The sequence below is a fragment of the Heterodontus francisci genome, chromosome 14 (assembly GCF_036365525.1).
Source record: "Heterodontus francisci isolate sHetFra1 chromosome 14, sHetFra1.hap1, whole genome shotgun sequence".
Lineage (NCBI taxonomy): Eukaryota > Metazoa > Chordata > Chondrichthyes > Heterodontiformes > Heterodontidae > Heterodontus > Heterodontus francisci.
Window position 1 is genome coordinate 71169488 of NC_090384.1, and position 20373 is coordinate 71189860.

At 41.0% G+C, this 20373-nt stretch overlaps 1 protein-coding gene across 3 annotated transcripts; it reads left to right on the forward strand.

Annotated features, from left to right (window-relative positions):
- Nucleotides 1–15196, forward strand: ptpmt1 (protein tyrosine phosphatase mitochondrial 1). Of its 3 annotated transcripts, none has more exons than XM_068046435.1 (4): nt 1–123; nt 3929–4009; nt 5567–5758; nt 14292–15196. In XM_068046435.1, the coding sequence occupies exons 1-4, from the start codon at nt 16–18 to the stop codon at nt 14457–14459; spliced, it is 549 nt and encodes a 182-aa protein (XP_067902536.1). In that variant the 5' UTR covers nt 1–15; the 3' UTR covers nt 14460–15196. The 3 variants fall into 3 exon arrangements, with proteins under 3 accessions (XP_067902536.1, XP_067902535.1, XP_067902537.1); XM_068046434.1 differs by having other exon boundaries at nt 70–273; XM_068046436.1 differs by lacking the exon at nt 1–123 and adding an exon at nt 301–1231.
- Nucleotides 15197–20373: the final 5177 nt, after the last annotated feature.

Genomic DNA, 20373 nt, shown 5'->3' on the forward strand with positions numbered 1-20373 from the left:
TAACAGTCTCACTCAATGCCTGGAACTTCCCCAGTTCCTGAGCAGAGCAGCGGAGACACAAAGCCGGAACATTCCAAAGTGACGGACCGGAAGTGGTGGCCGGCGTACCGAATACAGCCGTTGGTAATGGCGTCGCTGTTTGCGCGCGCCGTCTTCTACCCCAGTCTGGGCTACAACATCTTCATGTCGAAGGTGTGGGGCCGGCACTGGTATGACCGCATTGATGAGACCGTCATCATAGGGGCGCTGCCTTTCCGTTCGCTCACTGAGGAGGTAGGTGCGGGGCTTGGGGAACGGGATAGAGGTGCAGACCCTCCTCCCTGTCTCCATTCCTCTCCCGGAAGGTGTTAGTACCCGTCTGAGGGGAGGGAACTCAGGTTCATCACAGCCTTGTGGTACCTCAGTAGCTGTGGGAGGAACTTTCCGGTTGAGCCCTGTATTTACCGATATGGGAGTGGGAGGGGGAGGGGGAGGCCATTCGCTCCAAATTAATCAACAGAGATCCTTAAAGTCCACCTCTTTCCCCCCTCCCTCCCTCATTAGAAAACCTTTGACAGTCTGACTCGGCTACAAATCATCCACAGCGCGATGCTGTTATAAAGTTATAATATTTTTAACAAATTAAGTAATATCTTCATCCCCATGCCTCATTTCTCTACAGCCAAAATTGTTCACGTTTAGAGATTATGCATAAAATACACTATACTCATCAGTCTAAAATCACAGCTATGATGTGAAGCTGGAAATCATTCACATATTAAAAGAACGTAAATAGGAGCAGTGGGTCATATGGCCCCTCAAGACCTGTTCCTCCATTCAATAAGATCTTGGCTGATCTCCTACCTCAACACTTTTCCACCTGATCCCCATATCCCCTTAGTGCCCAAAAATCTTATCAGTCTCAGTCTTGAATGTACTGAATACCCCAGAGGGCTTTGGATGCTCAGTCAGAGAATTCCAAAGATTCATAACCCTCTGTGTGAAGAAATGTTTCTTCATCACAGTCCTAAATTACTAACCCCTTATCTGAGATTATGAACCCGAGTTCTAGACATTCCAGCCATGAGAAACAGCATCTATCCTGTCAAGCCCTTGAGGAATTTTATATTTTTTCAGTGAGCTTACCTCTCATTCTTCTAAACTCCAGAGAATGAAAGCCCTTTCTACTCAATCTCTCAATATAGAACAAACCTCTCTTCACAGGAATCAATGTATTGAATCTCCCTCCAAGGTAAGTACAGCTTTCTTGGGTATGGAGACCAAAACTGTACTCACTACTCCAGGTCTAGTCTCACCAAAACCCTATATAATTGCAACAAGACGTCCTTACTCTTGTACTCCAATTCCCTTACAATAAAGGTGAACGTACCTGTTGTTTTCATAATTGTTTACTCTACCAGCATGTTGACTTTCTGTGATTCGTGTGCCAGGACCTCCAAATCCCTCTGCATACCAACAATTACTGGTCTCTCATCTTTAAAAAATATTATGCTTTTCTATTTTTTCTATCAAATTGGATAATTTCACATTTTCCCACATTATACTCCATCTGCTACCTTCTTGCCCACTCTCTTGACTGATCTGTCTCCCTTTGCATCCTCTTCCCAGCTTACTTTCTCACCTAACTTTGTATCATTAGCAAACCTGGATATATTAAACAAAAACAAGAAATGCTGGAATCACTCAGCAGGTCTGGCAGCATCTGTGGAAAGAGAAGCAGAGTTAACGTTTCGGGTCAGTGACCCTTCGGAAGTGACCCTTCTGGATATATTACCCTTGGCATCCATTAATGATGTAGATTGTAAATAGCTGACGTCCAGCCGAATTTTGGTCCAGTAGACATTTGCCCCATTTCTGCCAACAATATATATTTATATACTTGTAATGTAGTTGAATGGACAGTGAGGACTAGCATAAGAAGTGATCCCATGGAGGGATTTATCGACAAGGATTCCGAATTCTTGGAGCCAATGAATGTTCACAAAGGCAGGGCTAATGGAGGGAAATAAGCAAAATACTGCAAATGCTGGAAACCTAAAAAGGCTGGAAACATTCAGCAGTTCAGGCAGCGTACGTGGAAAGAAAGAGTTAATGTTTCATGTCATTTAGAGTGGTGGAGTTTCTGCTTTGGGTTCAATTGGTGAAACAGGCAAAAATTGCACCCAAAGTTGCGCCTGTTTGATAATTGATTTTTGCTCAAATTTGTATGCAAAATCTGCCATGAATAGGTGCAATTGGGGTGTTCTAAAACTTACAAATATATTGCTTGATATCTTTAAGGTGGTAACTTTATGCCATTTGATTAATACAGCTGAAAACATGTTTATCATAAAAGCATTTTTAATCAGTGTCAATCCACCATTTGTGAGTAACCCAACTTTAAATTATTGAAAATGACTTAGAAAATACACAGAATCATTTTCTAGTTATATTGAGATATAGTAGTCGGTTTTAGTAAATTAAAGAACATTGTATTCAAAAGCTTTTAAAATGTTTCCATTGATGTTCTTGTGCCCCAAAGAACCAGTTTAATTTTTGGAGCCTCTTTGAAGGCTGGCAAACGAACACAATTAGCGAAACTCCCCATGGTGATTAATTCAACTGGAGAGGGCGTGGCCAGTTTTGTGGGCAGGACCTGTATCTAACACAATGTTTTAAACCCATGCAAAAGATCGCAGAAACTTAAGTTGCACTGAATGTGGACCTAAAATTTTGCAATACTTTGTGCCAGTTATGCCAATTTTGGGCAACTTATGTCGAAAGAACCAGCACAACTGAGCAGAAACTCGAGGCTTAATGGTATATGTGGCTTATGTGTTTACTCTTTCACTAACGAAACCATCAGCAGAGCAGCAGCTTTAATTGTAAGGTGGGACAAATTCTAATTGTAAAGCTTTTGTTAAAATGTGCCAAAAATATATTAATTGTCTATGAAAGAAGATGAAAGGACCTTTTAATGTTGGCAATTTTGACACACAAGAATACTTACTGGCTTATCGAGGCCAGGCCAGTGCTAGCTGCATTTGGAGCTTTCAACTCTAATATCTTCCCTGTACCCTTTATTATTTTTCTTCATGTGTAATTCCCTCTTAAATGTTATGATTGACTTTGCTTCAGTCAGATTTCATAGTGCTAATGCATTGTATATCCGAACAACCCTTTGCATGAAAAGAAACGTATCTTTTAACCTCCACTAGGAAATTTTGTGTCCTCTTGTTACTGATTCACTTATCTTGCACTATTTTCCCTGCTCAAACCCTTTTGTAATTTTAAAATATTTTATTGGATTGCCTCCATTTATTATTCTCTATTCAGTGAATACCTTGTTTCTCAAGTCTGTCCCTAATATCCTCTCAACCCTGGTATCATTATTGGTCTACATTGTACTCATTCCATGGCTCCATTGTGCTTTTCTACAATAGGTTGCCCAAAATCACACTGAACACTCCAACTGCTAGCCCATGGTATCACTTCCTTGCCTTTGTTATGCTATTTATATAAAAGACACGATCTCATTTTGTCTTGTTTATAGCTCTTTTTATCTACAATCCTGCTTTTTAACGATCTGTGTTTCTGTCCCTGAAGATCTATGTTTCTTTACTCCATTTGAGATTTTTATCATTACGTGTTATTTTAATTTATTTGTTTTTCCAAAATATACTGCTCCATATTTATCTCTCTGAACTGCATTTACCACATTGCTGCACAGTCACCGAACCCATCTCTGGCCTTCTGTATTCTCTCATGTTCTTCAGTTTGTCGTGCCCCAAAGTTGGTATTATCGGGAAATTTTGATGATCACGCCATGCTAATGTCCAGATTGTTTGTAAGCACGCATGCCTGAGGCGCACAAATTGGAGAAGCTTCCATTTACTCCTACTCTCTGGTTTATATCCTTCAATAATTTTTTGTGTGTTTGGACTTTCAGTTAGTAAAGAAAGAGAATGTGCGAGGAGTGATAACCATGAATGAAGATTATGAAACCAAATTCTTTGTAAACACAGCTGAGGTGAGTGGAAAAATGAAATCTAACAAACAAGGAGATTTCCCACTAGTTAATCTACCTTTCAGAACGAAACATAGTGTGGAGGGGAGCTCATTCCTTTGGTGTAGAGCTGGAACATTTACCAGCAGATGAAAAATGCAAAATACACTAGCTTTGTGATTAGGCAGTAATCTTTCTTTGTTGTCATTGTAATTTGTGAAAAACTGCAATGTAATACCAGTATCTATCATCCAGTGTCATCGGCCATTTTAATATTTGGCTGCTACTCATTTCCATGCAGAACTCAAACATTGCTGGACAATATTACGTGTCAAATTAAATAAGGAGAGTTGCAGGGTAATGATTTTAGAAGGAAGCTGTTCAAGCTTTGCAGTTCTGCTCTTTTAATGTGACTTTCAGAAGTGGTTGTTACCATTCCCATTTTTCTCTCCTGTCCTGAAAGTGCTGACTCTTGCTGGGGTACAGTTTCATTAGTGCTGACTGGCCTCCAGTATCTTGTCCAGGTGGTTGTACTTCATGTGTGATCTGAGTCCATGTGGCTTGGAAGGCTAATTCACCATGATGGGTATCACACTCAAGCCCAAACCTGTCCTTACTGGATGCCCACACATGCAAACTTTCCAGCACATGTCACTTTACATCAGTCAGGTAGCTATATGATAGCTGATTCTCTTTCCTTCTTTGGCTTGGGAGCTAAGTCCTGATATCGTGTTATTACTATCTTCTAATTTTCATAATCTATTTCATTGCTTTTGGTGATCTGCGAGTTGACTGAAATGAAAATAAAATGTACAAAATATATTTGATGAATGCAGAACCTGTGGCCAGATGGGATTTGTGCTATTGGCTTTGTTGCAGTTTTAGAGAAGGAACTCGTACTCATGTTATTAGTATTCTCACTCAGGATGAAAATGTGGTGCAATTGGAAATTTCTACTTGGATACAGTAACACGTTGCATACTGTTGAAGATTTTGTATTCATGTGAATGCTTGCTTCTATTTGTTCTGCCACTTTTATGAGAGAGAAAATCCAGCAAAGATGTGGAATGCTACTATACAGCATCAGTTGAGTTTTTTTATTTTTTGGTATTATCACCACTCTTTGTAAATGCATTTAATTTATACCAGTATCATTTGCAATAAGAAAATGTGGAGAATAATATCAAATAATGAGACCTTTCAAGATTTATTCTGCAAATGCTGCAAAATAAAAATCTGAAACTTGCTATAATGCACATTGGAATGGTTTGAATGAACAAACCAGTTATTTAAAAAAATATATAAATTCACGTTGTTACCTAGTTAAAAGCCGAAATGAGCTTTCTCATTCGAATTTTACGACCTAAATTCATGTCTTGCCTTGGCGCTGCTGTTGCATCTGTTGCTTGGCTTTGACTTGTGACCAGAAGCGAGATTGTTTTACACATTGATTCTATCCTGAGATTATACACAGGAAGCAGAAATTTTATTGGGAAATACTGCATTGTTTGAGTTGTTACACTCCTTTTGTATGCTTTCAAGCTAAACCTAGCCCATTTCCTAATTGAGGTCATCTTGCAGGAATGGGAGACATTTGGTGTGGAACAGTTGCGCCTCAGTACAGTCGATATACTTGGAGTACCGAAATTAGAAGACCTGAAAAAAGGCGTTGAATTTGTGATGAAGCATCGTAAAAATGGAAGCAGCGTCTATGTGCACTGTAAGGCTGGTCGGTCACGCAGTGCTACTATGGTAGCAGCATATTTAATTCATGTATGTTGACCAGTGCAAAAGATTTTAGTAATAAGTATAAGTAGCACATTTATAGAGCAAGATTACAGTGGGGTGAGCTTTAAGAGTAGTTATTTTGTTTTTGAAAACTTAGAAACTTCAAATTAAATTACAAAATCACAGTTGTAATGAAAGTTTATATATCTGCTGTGTAATTTTTGTGACCTTTTTATTATCAGTACAATTTAAATGTGAAAGAAAGGTAAGTTTAATCTTACCACAGGGTATTTAACTTCTAAACCTTCATTCCAATTGCAAGATCAAGTGCCGAAATATTGTTTCATTCCAAGCACCCTTCACTGCTCTTGTTTTCAATATGTGGTAGAAAGAAGTGGGTTCTGGGAGCGAAGGCTAGTCTCGCAATTGCAGCAATGTTAGTGGCCCCAACTTGATTTAGAAACTTATTGGTAAAATGTGTTTTAAATGGTGTTCGGGCTGTTTTTATTTAGTTTATAAGAAATATATTGCAGATGCTGGAAATATGAAGTAAAAACAGAAGATACTGAAAATACTCAGCAGGTCAGGCAGCATCTTTTGAGAGAGTAAAAGGTAATTTGCCTGAAACATGAACTCTTTTTCTCCACAGATGCTGTCTGATCTGCTAAGTATTTCCAGCATTTTCTGTTTCCAACTGGACTTTTTAGTAAGAATTATTATAATTAGTACACTTTAAAACTCTTAGATTGTGAACTTTCATTGCCTAAGTCTGATGTAGACAAGTTTGGATCAGAGCAAAAAATGTGGAATGTGTGAACCTATAAAGCTGAGCAATTTATTTGTCCCTTTCTAAGCATCCTGAAGTTGGGTGTATCCCAAATCATTTGCCTTTTTGGTTACACAGCACATTTGCACCTGTAGGAAAAAGAGTCATAGAGTCGTACAGCATAGAAACAGGCCATTCAGCCCACCGCATCCATGCCAACCATAATGCCTATCGATACTAATCCCATCTGCCTGCATTAATTCCATATCCCTCTATGCCTTGCTCATTCAAGTACATGTCCAGATGCCTCTTAAATGTCGCTACTGTTCCTGCCTCCACCACCACCACAGGCAGCTCATTCCAGATACCCACTATTCTTTGTGTGAAAAATTTACCCCTTTGATCCCCTTTAAACCTCCTCCCTCTCACCTTAAATCTATGCCCTCTAGTTTTAGTCACCCCTACCATGGGAAACAGACTCTGGCTATCTACCCTATCTATGCCTCTCATAATTTTATATACATCTATCATGTCGCCTCTCAGTCTCCTTTGCTCCAGGGAAAACAGACCCAGCCTATCCAATCTCTCTTTATAACTCAAACCCTCCAAACCAGGCAACATCCTTGTGAATCTTTTCTGCACCCTTTCTAGCTTAATCACATCTTTCCTGTAGTGCGGCAATCAGAACTGCACACAGTACTCCAAATGCGGCCTAACCAACGTTATGTACAACTGTAACATGACGTCCCAACTCTTCTACTCAATGCCTCGGCCAATGAAGGCAAGTATGCCATGCGCTGCCTTCACCACCTGTGTTGCCACTTTCAGGGAACTATGTACTTGCACCCCAAGGTCTCTCTGCTCAACAACACTCCCCAGGGCCCTGCCATTCACTGTATATATCCTGCCCTGGTTTAACTTCCCAAAATGCATCACTTCACACTTGTCTGCATTAAATTCCATTTGCCAATCCCTTGCCCACTTTCCCAGTTGATCTATATCCTGTTGTAACCTTAGCCAACCTTCTTCACTGTCCACTATACCACCAATTTTGGTGTCATCTGCAAACTTACTAATCATGCCCCTTACATTCACATCCAAGTCATTAATATATATGACAAACAACAGAGGGCCCGGCACCGATCCCTGCGGCACAACACTGGTCACCGGCCTCCAATCTGAAAAACAGCCCTCCACTACCACCCTCTGCCTCCTATCACCAAGCCAATTTTTATCCAATTTGCTAGCTCACCCTGGATCCCATGTGTTCGAACCTTCTGGACCAGCCTACCATGCGGGACCTTGTCAAAGGCCTTGCTAAAGTCCATGTAGACAACGTCCATCGTCCTGCCCTCGTCAATCCTCTTGGTCACCTCCTCGAAAAACTCAAATTCGTGAGACATGATTTCCCACGCGCACAGCCATGCTGACTATCCCTAATCAGACCATGCCTTTCCAGATGTATGTAAATCCTGTCTCTCAGAATCCCTTCCAATAACTTTCCCACCACTGATGTAAGGCTCACCGGCCTGCAGTTCCCTAGCTTATCCCTGCTACCCTTCTTAAATAAAGGCACAACATTAGCTATCCTCCAGTCTTCCGGTACCTCACCCGTGGCTAACGATGATACAAAAATCTTTGCCAGGGCCCCAGCAATCTCCTCCCTTGCTTCCCATTGCATCCTAGGATACACCTGGTCAGGCCCTGGGGATTTATCCACATAAATGCGCTTCAAAAACTCCAACACCTCCTGTTTTGTAGTGTTGATATGCTCCAGGATATCGCTGTTCCCTCCCTTGAACTCACTAGCTTCCATGACCTTCTCCATGGTAAATACAGACAAGAAATATTCATTTAAGACCTCGCCCATTTCCTGTGGCTCCACACATAGATTGCCACACTGATCCTTAAGGGGACCTACTCTCTCCCTAGCTACCCTTTTAATATACTTATAGAATCTTTTAGGATTCTCCTTTATCTTATCTGCCAGGGAAATCTCAAGGCCCCTTTTTGCCCTCGTAATTTCCTTCTTAAGTGTAGTCCTACATCCCCTATACTCCTCGAGGGACTCGCTCGATCCCAGCTGCCTATACCTGACATATGCCTCCTTCTTTGTCCTGACCAGACCCTCAATATCCCTCGTCAACCAAGGGTCCATAAACCTGCCAGCCTTGCCCTTCCATCTAACAGGAACATTCCGGCCCTGAACCCTTCCTATCTCACTTTTAAAAGCCTCCCACTTGCCAGACGTCCCTTTACCTGTAAACAGCCTCTCCCATTCCATTTTTGAGAGTTTCTGTCTGATGTCATCGAAATTAGCCTTCCCCCAATTTAGGACTTCAACCTGAGGACCAGTCCTATCCTTTTCCATAACTATCTTGAAGCTAATAGAGTTATGGTCACTGGTCCCAAAGTGCTCCCCCACTGACACATCAACCACCTGCCCATCCTCATTTCCTGGGAGGTGGTCGAGTGTAGCCCCTTCTCTAGTAGGGCTATCCACATACTGTTTCAGAAAACTATCCTGGACACACTTAACAAATTCTTCCCCATCTGATCCCCTAGCACTAAGGCAGTCCCAGTCAATATTAGGGAAGTTAAAATCACCTATAATTTCTACCTATCTGTGATTTCCCTACATAAATGCTCCTCCACTTCCCTCTGACTGTTGGGGGGGGCCTATAGTATAATCCCATCAAAGTGGTCGCCCCTTTCTTATTTCTAAGTTCTACCCATATGGCCTCGCTAGACATTCCCCTCGTGATATCCTCTCTAAGTACTGCCGTGAAGTCCTCCCTAATCAATAGTGCAACTCCCCCTCTTCTCTTACCTCCACCTCTGTCACGTCGGAAAGATCAGTACCCTGGAACATTGAGCTGCCAGTCCTGCCCATCCCTCAACCACGTTTCCGTAATAGCAATAATATCACAATCCCATGTACCGATCCATGCTCTGAGTTCATCTGCCTTACTTGTAAGGCTTCTTGCATTAAAGTAAATGCAGTTTCGCCGACCAGACCTTCCACGCTCCCTGTCCTACCCCTGCCCGGCCTGCCTACTGGACTTGCTTGCTTTAACCTCTACAGTTGCCTCAACTATCTCATCTGAGAGACTACTACTTTGGGTCCCACCCCCCTGCAAAACTAGTTTAAACCCTCCCGAGTAGTGCTAGCAAACCTCCCCGCAAGGATATTGGTCCCTCTCCAGTTTAGATGCAACCTGTCCTTCTTGTACAGGTCACCTCTGCACATAAGAGATCCTAATGATCCAAGTAGCTGAAGCCCTCCCGCCTACACCAGCTGTTCAGCCACGCATTCATTTGCCTAATCCTCCTATTCCTACCCTCACTAGCACGTGGCACAGGGAGTAATCCTGAGATTACAACCCTAGAGGTCCTGCTTTTTAACCTTCTGCCTAACTCCCTATATTCACTTTGCAGGACCTCATCTCTTTTCCTGCCTATGTCGTTAGTACCAATATGGACCACGACCTCTGGCTGCTCACCCTCCCTTTTCAGAATGTCCTGCAGCCGCTCCGAGACATCCTTGACCCGAGCACCAGGGAGGCAATATATCATCCTGGAGTCTCGTTTGCGGCCACAGAAACGCCTATCTGCACCCCTTACGATAGAATCCCCTATTGCTATAGCTCTTCCAACCCTTTTCCTTCCCTGCTGTGCTGCAGAGCCCTCTGTGGTGCCACAAACTTGGCTGTTGCTGCTTTCCCCTGGGAGATCAACCGCCCAACAGTATCCAAAGCGGTATATCTGTTTGAGAGGAGGATGGCCACAGGGGACTCCTGCACTACCTGCCTGCGCCTACTACTCTGGTGGTCACCCATCTCGTTTCTGCCTGTGTAGCCATTACCTGCGGTGTGACCATCTCACTAAACGTGCTATCCACGACGTCCTCAGCATCGCGGATGCTCCACAGTGAATCCACCCGTAGCTCCAGCTCCGTAATGTGGGTAGTCAGTAGCTGCAGATGGATACACCTCCTGCACACATGGTCGTCAGGGACACTGGAAGCGTCCCTGATTTCCAACAGAGCGCAGGAGGAGCATATCACGGGGCTGAGCTCTCCTGCCATGACTTACCCTTCGGTTAATTAGTTACTCCCTGAATTAAAAAATACTAATTATACTAGGGGCCTTGTTCTAACCACTTCAATCTAAGATTCTTTTTTTAAAAAAAAACACTTTAGGAGTACTCACCTTATCTCCAGAGGTTTTATTTTCAGCAAAAAAAACTTGCCCCTTATTTTTTAAGATGTTCCAGCAGCTACTACTCACCAACCAATCACCTTGCAGCTCTCCTGTGATGTCACTGTTGGCTTCCCCTTCCAAAACTCAGGCGTGCTGTCGCTGCATTTTTTAAACACCGCTGGTCTCACTCAGTCTCCTTCTTTCTCGCTGTTGCTGCTCTTTTTAAACACTGCTGGTCTCACTCAATCTATGTTAGAGTTTTATCTTTAAGTGTTCCTTTTAAAGTTGGGAGATCAAACCACAACAATGGGTACTTATAACTACTTTGCATTGAGAGGTTTGATTCTGTTGGGCTAACAATAAATAAAAAGTAAAATGAAACATAGAGTCGTACAGCATAGAAACAGGCCCTTCGACCCACCGCGTCCATGCTGACCATAATGCCTATCGATACTAATCCCACCTGCCTGCATTAATTCCATATCCCTGTATGCCTTGCTCATTCAAGTACCTGTCCAGATGCCTCTTAAATATCGCTACTGTTCCTGCCTCCACTACCACCTCAGGCAGCTCATTCCAGATACCCATTATTCTTTGTGTGAAAAATTTACCCCTTTGATCCCCTTTAAACCTCCTCCCTCTCACCTTAAATCTATGCCCTCTAGTTTTAGTCACCCCTACCATGGGAAACAGACTCTGGCTATCTACGCCTCTCATAATTTTATATCCCTCTATCATGTCCCCTCTTAGCCTCCTTCGCTCCAGGGAAAACAGACCCAGCCTATCCAATCTCTCTTTATAACTCAAGCCCTCCAAACCAGGCAACATCCTTGTGAATCTTTTCTGCACCCTCTCTAGCTTAATCACATCTTTCCTGTAGTGCGGCGACCAGAACTACACACAGTACTCCAAATGCGGCCTAACCAACGTTATGTACAACTGTAACATGACGTCCCAACTCTTCTACTCAATGCCTCGGCCAATGAAGGCAAGCATGCCATACACCTTCTTCACCACCCTGTCTACCTGTGTTGCCACTTTCAGGGAACTATGTACTTGCACCCCAAGGTCTCTCTGCTCAACAACACTCCCCAGGGCCCTGCCATTCACTGTATATGTCTTGCCCTGGTTTAACTTCCCAAAATGCATCACTTCACACTTGTCTGCATTAAATTCCATTTGCCACTTCCTTGCCCACTTTCCCAGCTGATCTATATCCTGTTGTAACCTTAGACAACCTTCTTCACTGTCCACTATACCACCAATTTTGGTGTCATCTGCAAACTTACTAATCATGCCCCTTACATTCACATCCAAGTCATTAATATATATGACAAACAACAGAGGGCCCGGCACCGATCCCTGCGGCACACCACTGGTCACCGGCCTCCAATCTGAAAAACAGCCCTCCACTACCACCTTCTGCCTCCTATCACCAAGCTTATTTTTATCCAATTTGCTAGCTCACCCTTGATCCCATGTGTTTGAACCTTCTGGACCAGCCTACCATGCGGGACCTTGTCAAAGGCCTTGCTAAAGTCCATGTAGACAACGTCCATTGCCCTGCCCTCGTCAATCCTCTTGGTCACCTCCTCGAAAAACTCAAATTCGTGAGACATGATTTCCCACGCACACAGCCATGCTGACTATCCCTAATCAGACCATGCCTTTCCAGATGTATGTAAATCCTGTCTCTCAGAATCCCTTCCAATAACTTTCCCACCACTGATGTAAGGCTCACCAGCCTGTAGTTCCCTGGCTTATCCCTGCTACCCTTCTTAAAGAAAGGCACAACATTAGCTGTCCACCAGTCTTCCGGTACCTCACCCGTGGTTAACGATGATGCAAAAATCTCTGCCAGGGCCTCAGCAATCTCCTCCCTTGCTTTCCATTGCATCCTAGGATACACCTGGTCAGGCCCTGGGGATTTATCCACCTTAATGTGCTTCAATACCTCCAACACCACCTCCTTTGTAATGTTGATATGCTCCAGAATATCGGTGTTCCCTCCCTTGAACTCACTAGCTTCCAACATATATTGACCTTTACCCCTACTCCTCCATTCCCCTTTTTATTCCATCATTTTTTTGCTGTATACTTCCATTCCCTTCCCTTTTCTGACTGTCTCATCTGCCGACCACCCTCCCACCCCAACAACCCTGCTTGACCTGAATACAGCACTTGGACTTGACTCCCCCATGTGCAACATCTCTGGTGATTAACTCAACAATAAAAAAGTTTCCTTTTATATTGTTGAAATGTTCCTGATTAACTAAGCCACTGTCTTTTTTTATGTTCCTGAAATGTTATAGCCAGAAATATATAGTTTCCTGTCCTGTCTGTACATACGAACATATGAATTAGGAGCCAGAGTAGGCCACTCGGCCCTTCTAGCCTGCTCCGCCATTCAGTAAGTTCATGGCTGAACTGATTACTCCACATTTCCACCTACCCCCGATAACCTTCCACCCTCTTGCTTATCAAGAATCTATCTACCTCTGCCTTAAAAATATTCAAAGACTCTGCTTCCACTGCCTTTTGAGGAAGAGAATTCCAATGACTCACGACCCTCTTGAGAGAAAATATTTCTCCCCCTTTCTGTCTTAAATGGGCAACCCCTTATTTTTAAACAGTGACCCCTAGTTCTATATTCTCCCGCAAGGTGAAACATCCTTTCCACATCCACCCTGTCAAAACCCCTCAGGATCTTGTATGTTTCAATCAAATCACCACCTACTCTTCTAAATTCCAGCCTAGCCTCGTAAGATAGTCTGCCCATTCCAGGTATTAGTCTAGTAAACCTTCTCTGTACGCATTTACATCCTTCCTTAAATAAGGAGACCAGTACTGTACACAGTACTCCAGATATGATCTCACCAATGCCCTGTATAGCTGAAGCATAACATCCCTACTTTTGAATTCAATTCCCTTCGCCAAATTTCCATTAAGGATATAACCCCAGAGTTTTCAATCTAATTAGCACTTCTAGTTCCACATCTTTATTTCTAAAGACATGTATATTTACATATGAACATTGCAACTGTGACCATTCATATTCCTGAATTCTACTTTGCCTTCTATTTTGTGTTTCCTGCCCTTATTAACCTTGTATTTGCACAGAAATGTGTCTGTTGAACTCGCTATTCTTAAACTGTTTTAACCCATCAAAATATGTTTTTATAATCCCTCTCCCATATTCTCTTTGGTAGCTTTATTATATCTCCAACTGAACTTGCTGAACTGAACTCTCATCCACTTTATCTCTACAGCTACTTCTTATCCCAAAGCTGGTCCAGTGCTCCTCCATCTTGAAACCGGCCTTACTGTGCTATAATTTTAACATTGCACTCTGCTATCTGTTCTTCCTCCATTTGCCTGCTTTCAGTTCTTTTCCTAATATTTTTTCAATCCTTTTATGCTCAATTTTTGCTGATGTTTATAGTGTTTTGTGTTCTCATTTGGTGTCCTTGTAGTGGTGTGATAGAATCAACTAAGCTATAAAATATTGTAAGTTACTTTATGCAGGTCTAATCTTGTCCTAAATAAAACATAATAATCCTTAGCAAAGATTCCTTTTTAACTGTTTATTCCTAAATTACCCTTCCTTCAGCTGCATCACTGGACTCCAAAGAAGGCATGTGATCATATTGCTTCCATCAGACCTCACATTATTATTCGCAGTGGCCAGTTTAAAATTCTGAAGAGCTATTATTGTGAACTGTTCTCAGAAGAACCAGACATCTTGTGTGAAAGAAAAAGCACTGCAACTTTCAAGTAGTAAAGCACTACATTTGTGGACATAATAAATGTTAATGTCTTTAAGTGATCTTAAAGGTTTAAAATCGAGTGTGGCAACTGGACATAATATGATTACAGTAAAATATCAATTTACTGTGATCACCAGTTTTCAGAGTCACCAGTTGATATATTTATTTGTGCAAAATTGGAGACATTGTGGTACAGTTGCACTGATGTACTAGATATTTGTTATTTATAGACATTGTCAAAGCAATTTACAATTCAGAGGATAGTTTTTCATATTTTTGAGAAATTTTCAGAGATACCAGGAAATTGATAGTGCCCTTCTTTGTTAATTTCAATGAAATGTAATGCAACATCAGTTTTGTGAACTCTGTGTCACTTGTACTGTAAATGCTGTATTGCAGCGTTTTCAAAGAGACAGCTTGGATCAGTAAGATGATATTGTGCATTTTTTGGATCACTTGTTACGCGCAGACACTTCGTCTCCTGTCACCTAGCAAAAAGAGTAAAACAGTTTTTTTGTTATGTATGTAATTGGAAGCATTGGCTGAATGGGGTTAATTCCATAATCCCATGCTCCCAGCAAGGAGCTTTTTTTCTTGCACGGAGCTCCGACCTGCAGTCCCTGCTGAGAGTATGGGATTGCAAGATTACTCCTGAAACATACCCATGAACAAATAGGGTTATGATATGTAATTTATAAAATGTATTTCAATGTTGTATGCAATTAAACAATTTTACATTTATAGATCATTTCATTGAATTTAGTAAAATTAGCTGTTTCCTGTATTGCAGATATAGGCAACACCAATTTTGATTGTTTTTGGTAACTGGCATGGTACACATCTATGTAGACATTTGGGAGGGTGCTTTGAAACATTTAATAATTCATACATGGGATTACTCAAAAGTAACTCAATTAATTAAAGGCTATTTTCCATCAAGGAGAAGTTATTATGTAAATTAGTGAGTGATTAGATGAAATGAAACTTTTAACTGACATTCTCAAACCCTATCCAAATAATCAGTTGCATAACTAGATATTTTAATCAATAGCTGTTAAATTTCAATACTAAATTTGAGCATCCAACTAACATGTAACCTTTGGGTTTTCAGTGAAGTTGAATTTTTGGTGGTCTGTTAGAGAATAGGAACCCTCTACTGTTGCCATCAGCAATTTCAGTGTTTTACATATATTATACCTGCCCAGTGACACCACGTTTTTCGAGTTATATTCAACTCGGTGTCGCTGTAGGGCTAGTTTTGTGTTTATTTATTTAGAGATACAGCACTGAAACAGGCCCTTCGGCCCACCGAGTCTGTGCTGACCAACAACCACCCATTTATACTAATCCTACATTAATCCCATATTCCCAACCACATCCCCACCATTCTCCTACCTACACTAGTGGCAATTTACAATGGCCAATTTACCTATCAACCTGCAAGTCTTTTGGCTGTGGGAGGAAACTGGAGCACCTGGCGGAAACCCACGCGGTCACAGGGAGAACTTGCAAACTCCGCACAGGCAGTACCCAGAACTGAACCCGGGTCGCTGGAGCTGTGAGGCTGCGGTGCTAATCACTGCGCCACCATGTTCTGGATCATGTCCACTAGATACTAAGTTGAGACTGTCCAAACACATTTCACATAGAGCCTTTGCAGACAACAAAGAGGAGACTTTAATCTTATCAGTTTGAACTGAATTTGTATCTAAAGGTTTTAGTTATGAAAAAGATCCACTGCATCCCCCAAGCAAACAGTATATAAAATGAATGTTGCATTTTTAAAATGATGTGCCGAATAAACAACTTCCGTACAAGAAACTTTTCAGTCCTTGAACATAAATAGTACATATTCTTACAAGTCATGTCAAGAATCTAATTGAAAAGTAATTCATTGAAATCAAGGATGCTATTGTAACACCAGTTTGAAATGTTTACAAAATAAGAACCCCAAATATTCATTGCTTCTATTCACACTGCTTTTGAAGTTTGCTAATATTTTGCTGCAGTGAAATATTTTGATACATTGAGACAAGATGCATCTGAACCAAACAATTAACAAGTTGCATACACAGAACTTTTTACCTATACTTTATGTACTAAATTATCCTGTTAAAACAGATCAATAACAATTTAAAATCAGTTAGGAGAGAGATTGGGAGAAGTTGCTTTAAGCGAAGTGTTGTTGCAATATGGAATTACAGGAACAGAGACAAGGAAAGGGTAGGTAAAGTTTGAAGCATATATAGCTGGGGACAGTGGAATTAATTTTGGATTGCTTTAGCAGAATGATTTCCTTCTGTGCTGTTAACTTATAGTTCTAGGTCAGTGAAAACTTCATGGGAACAGCTAAACTATATTATGTTTATCCAGATTTAAAAATAAAAACTGCTGATGACTGTGGGAAATAATGAATGAATGGTTAATCTGTTTTCATGGAGTTAGTTGAGGGATAAATTTGAGCCAGGAGAACTCTCCAGCTCTGAATAGTGCCACAGGATCTTTTACGTTCATCTGACAGGGCAGATAGACCTCGTTCAACATCTCATCAGAAAGATAGCTCCTCTGATGATGCAGTACTTTATTGAAGTGTAACTCTGGATTATGTTCTCAGTGCCCAGTTCTACCCTCCACAGAGTGAGATTCAAAAATCTGTTGCCGTGTTCTAACGTGCAATAAGTCCTGCTCACCCATCTCCCCTGTACTCGCTGACTTACATTGGTTTCCAGTTAAGCAATGCCTTGATTTTAAAATTGTCATCCTTGTTCTCAAATCTCTTCATAGCTTGGCCCCTCCCTATCTCTGATCTCCAGCCCCTGAGATCTCTGCCAATTCTAGCCTCTTGAGCATTCCTGATTTTAATCGCTGTACTATTGGTGGCTGTGCCTTCAGCTGCCTAGGCCTTCAGCTCTGGGGTTCCCTCGCTAAATCTCTTTTCTCATGTGGCTTAGTGTCAAATTTTGTTTGATAATACTTGTAAGGCAGCTTGGGATGTTTTATTTTGCTAAAGGTGCAAGTTGTTGTTGATTGAACCCATGACCTGACTCGAAGGTGCGTGTGTCTCACCTTTCCAGTACCTTCTGCTCCACACAGCTCCTGCGGAAAACATATTAGATCCTTGGCGTTATTAATAGATGCTTGGAGTACAAAAACAAAGTTATGCTAAACCTTTATAAAACTGGTTAGGCTTCCACCTGGAGTATTGTGTCCAAATCTAGGCACCAACCTTTAGGAAGAATGTCAAGACCTTAGAAAGGGTGCAGGAGAGATTGACTAGAATGGTACCAAGGATGAGGGATTTCAGTTATATGGAGAGACTGGAGAACCTGGGTTTGTTGTCCTTAGACCAGAGGAGATTTGATAAAGGTGTTCAAATCTTGAACAGTTTTGATAGCATAAATATGGAGAAGCTGTTTTCAGTGGCAGAGGACACAGATTTAAGATGATTGGCAAAAGAACCAGAAGCAATATGAGGCAACATTTATTTTTACTGAGAGTTGTGATCTGAAATGCACTGTGTGAAAGGGTGGCAGAAGCAGATTCAATAGTCACTTTCAAAAGGGAGTTGGATAAAAGGTTGAAGGAAAATAAGTTGCAGGGCTATGGGGAAAGAGTGGGGAAGTGGGATTAGTTTGATGATTACCAAAGAGCTGGCACAGGCACAATTAACTGAATGGACTCCTTCTGTGCTGTATCATTCTATGATTCTATACTTTCAGGAATGAATGCTAAACCCCACTGGCATGTTTTTTTTTCAGCAAGGCTTGCCAAGAGTAGTTGAACAAAAGTGAACTGTCTGACCTTCAAAGATCTATTGTCAGATTATTTGATGTCTTATATATTAGATATAGAATCTCTAAATAGCAAATGATTTGTCTCACTACAGTGAATTTTTTTTTACAATATATAAGCTATCTCATACGATAATTATTGCATCTTTATTTTGGAAGTTTCAAGACAGGTGCAGGAGCACTGACAATTTACAATACATCTCTATGTACATTTTTGGTATGACATCAATGTGTTCTTTGTAATAAAAAAAAACACCAGATTGATTGAAACATACTGACAATTTATTCCATTACTGAAATAGGAGCTTAAAAGTGCATGTAAAATAGACCCTGATGGATCAAGTTGCAGCTCATTATCTCTCACGCAAATACTGCTTCAGATTGGGAAGGGGTTATATTAGTAGATATTTATTATGCTTGCAATGACTTCTCATGCTGGTTAGCACTGATGCATATTTCAACATCATGTTTTATAAATGATTATTCCTTTATCAATTGGTTATATTTATATTTTTATATTTAGAGATACAGGACTGAAACAGGCCCTTCGGCCCACTGAGTCTGTGCTGACCAAGAACCACCCATTTACACTAACCCTACAGTAATCCCATATTCCCTACCACCTACCTACACTAGGGGCAATTTACAATGGCCAATTTACCTATCACCTGCAAGTTTTTGGCAGTGGCAGGAAACCGGAGCACCCAGCGAAAACCCACGCAGTCACAGGGAGAATTTGCAAACTCCGCACAGGCAGTACCCAGAATTGAACCCGGGTTCCTGGAGCTGTGGGGCTGCGGTGCTAACCACTGCGCCATTGTGCAAATGAACTGTCCATAGTAAACAAACTCAAGACTTCTAAGCCTGGTAAATAGTTTAAAACATACTGGTTCTTGGTATTTCCAAGATTATTTGTTAAATTAGCTGTAAATCATAATGTACTTCCTTGTCAGTGTTTTACAAATATAATATTTTTTTCCACTTTTGAGTTAAGTTGCTGTGGATTAATTTAAGAAACATCCCAAACTATTGTAAATGTCTTCATTCAACATTCAGTCTTTCATTTTGATGGAAGAAAGTCAGTTTGAAAAAAAGTTTCCTTTTATTTGACAGTTTTTTTAATAAGCATGTGATATGTAAGAGAGAAAGCTACGCTGCAGAACTAGCCCAAAAATAGTGGATGTTTCATTCAGGTAAAATAGTAGAAGTATTACATTTCAGACCTTCAAAGTCTGCTACAATATAATCCGACAGAACTTGCGTATGTTATTGTCCAATAAAACTCCGCGCGAGAAGTTTAGACATGTCTGATGGTTATTTTAATTATAGTCTCCTTGAATGTATTATTTAAATTAATTTGGATAGTTATACTGTTTGCAGTTGGTCCTGATTCATCATATGCAGAATACTGTAACAGGTTTTACAAGTATGTCTATAAATTCCCATCTAATAACATAATTTAAAAATGTGATTTAAGTAACTGATTATTTTACAAAATGTATAAGGGAAACTGCTCAATATAAAAGGCACTTTGTTCATAACTCATTGTTAAATTATACATTTCATTAAACCACCAAATAACAATTTACAATTGTAACACATTTAAAGAACTTGCATTTATAAACTACCTTTCTTGACTTTGGGATGTCTCAAAGAGCTTTACAACTAATGAAGTATATTTGAAGTGTTGTCACTTGTGTAATGAAGGAAAACACAATTTGCGCACAGCAACATTCCACAACATCCAACATCGCTAGCTGAAAGAACAAATATTCTCCAGCACACTGGGAGAAAACTTCTGCTCCTTTTTGTCATGCAATCTTTCACATCTGCTTGTGAGTACAGATGGGTCCTCAGTTTAGTCTTAGCCGAAAGCCAGACCTCTGACAGTGCTGCACTCCCTCAGTACTGCACCGAAGTGTCAGTCTAGATTATGAGCTCAAGTCTCTGAAGTGGAACTTCAACCCACAACCTTCTCACACAGAGCTGAGTTGTGCTATCACTGAGCCAAGGCTCGTAGTACAGCAAATGAGAAGATGGTTTGGCAACCACTTGCATGTCAAGAAAAATTACATTGTAGAAGGAATTCAGGATCCATGTATCTATCGATCTCTCAATTCTTTGTAGATCTGGA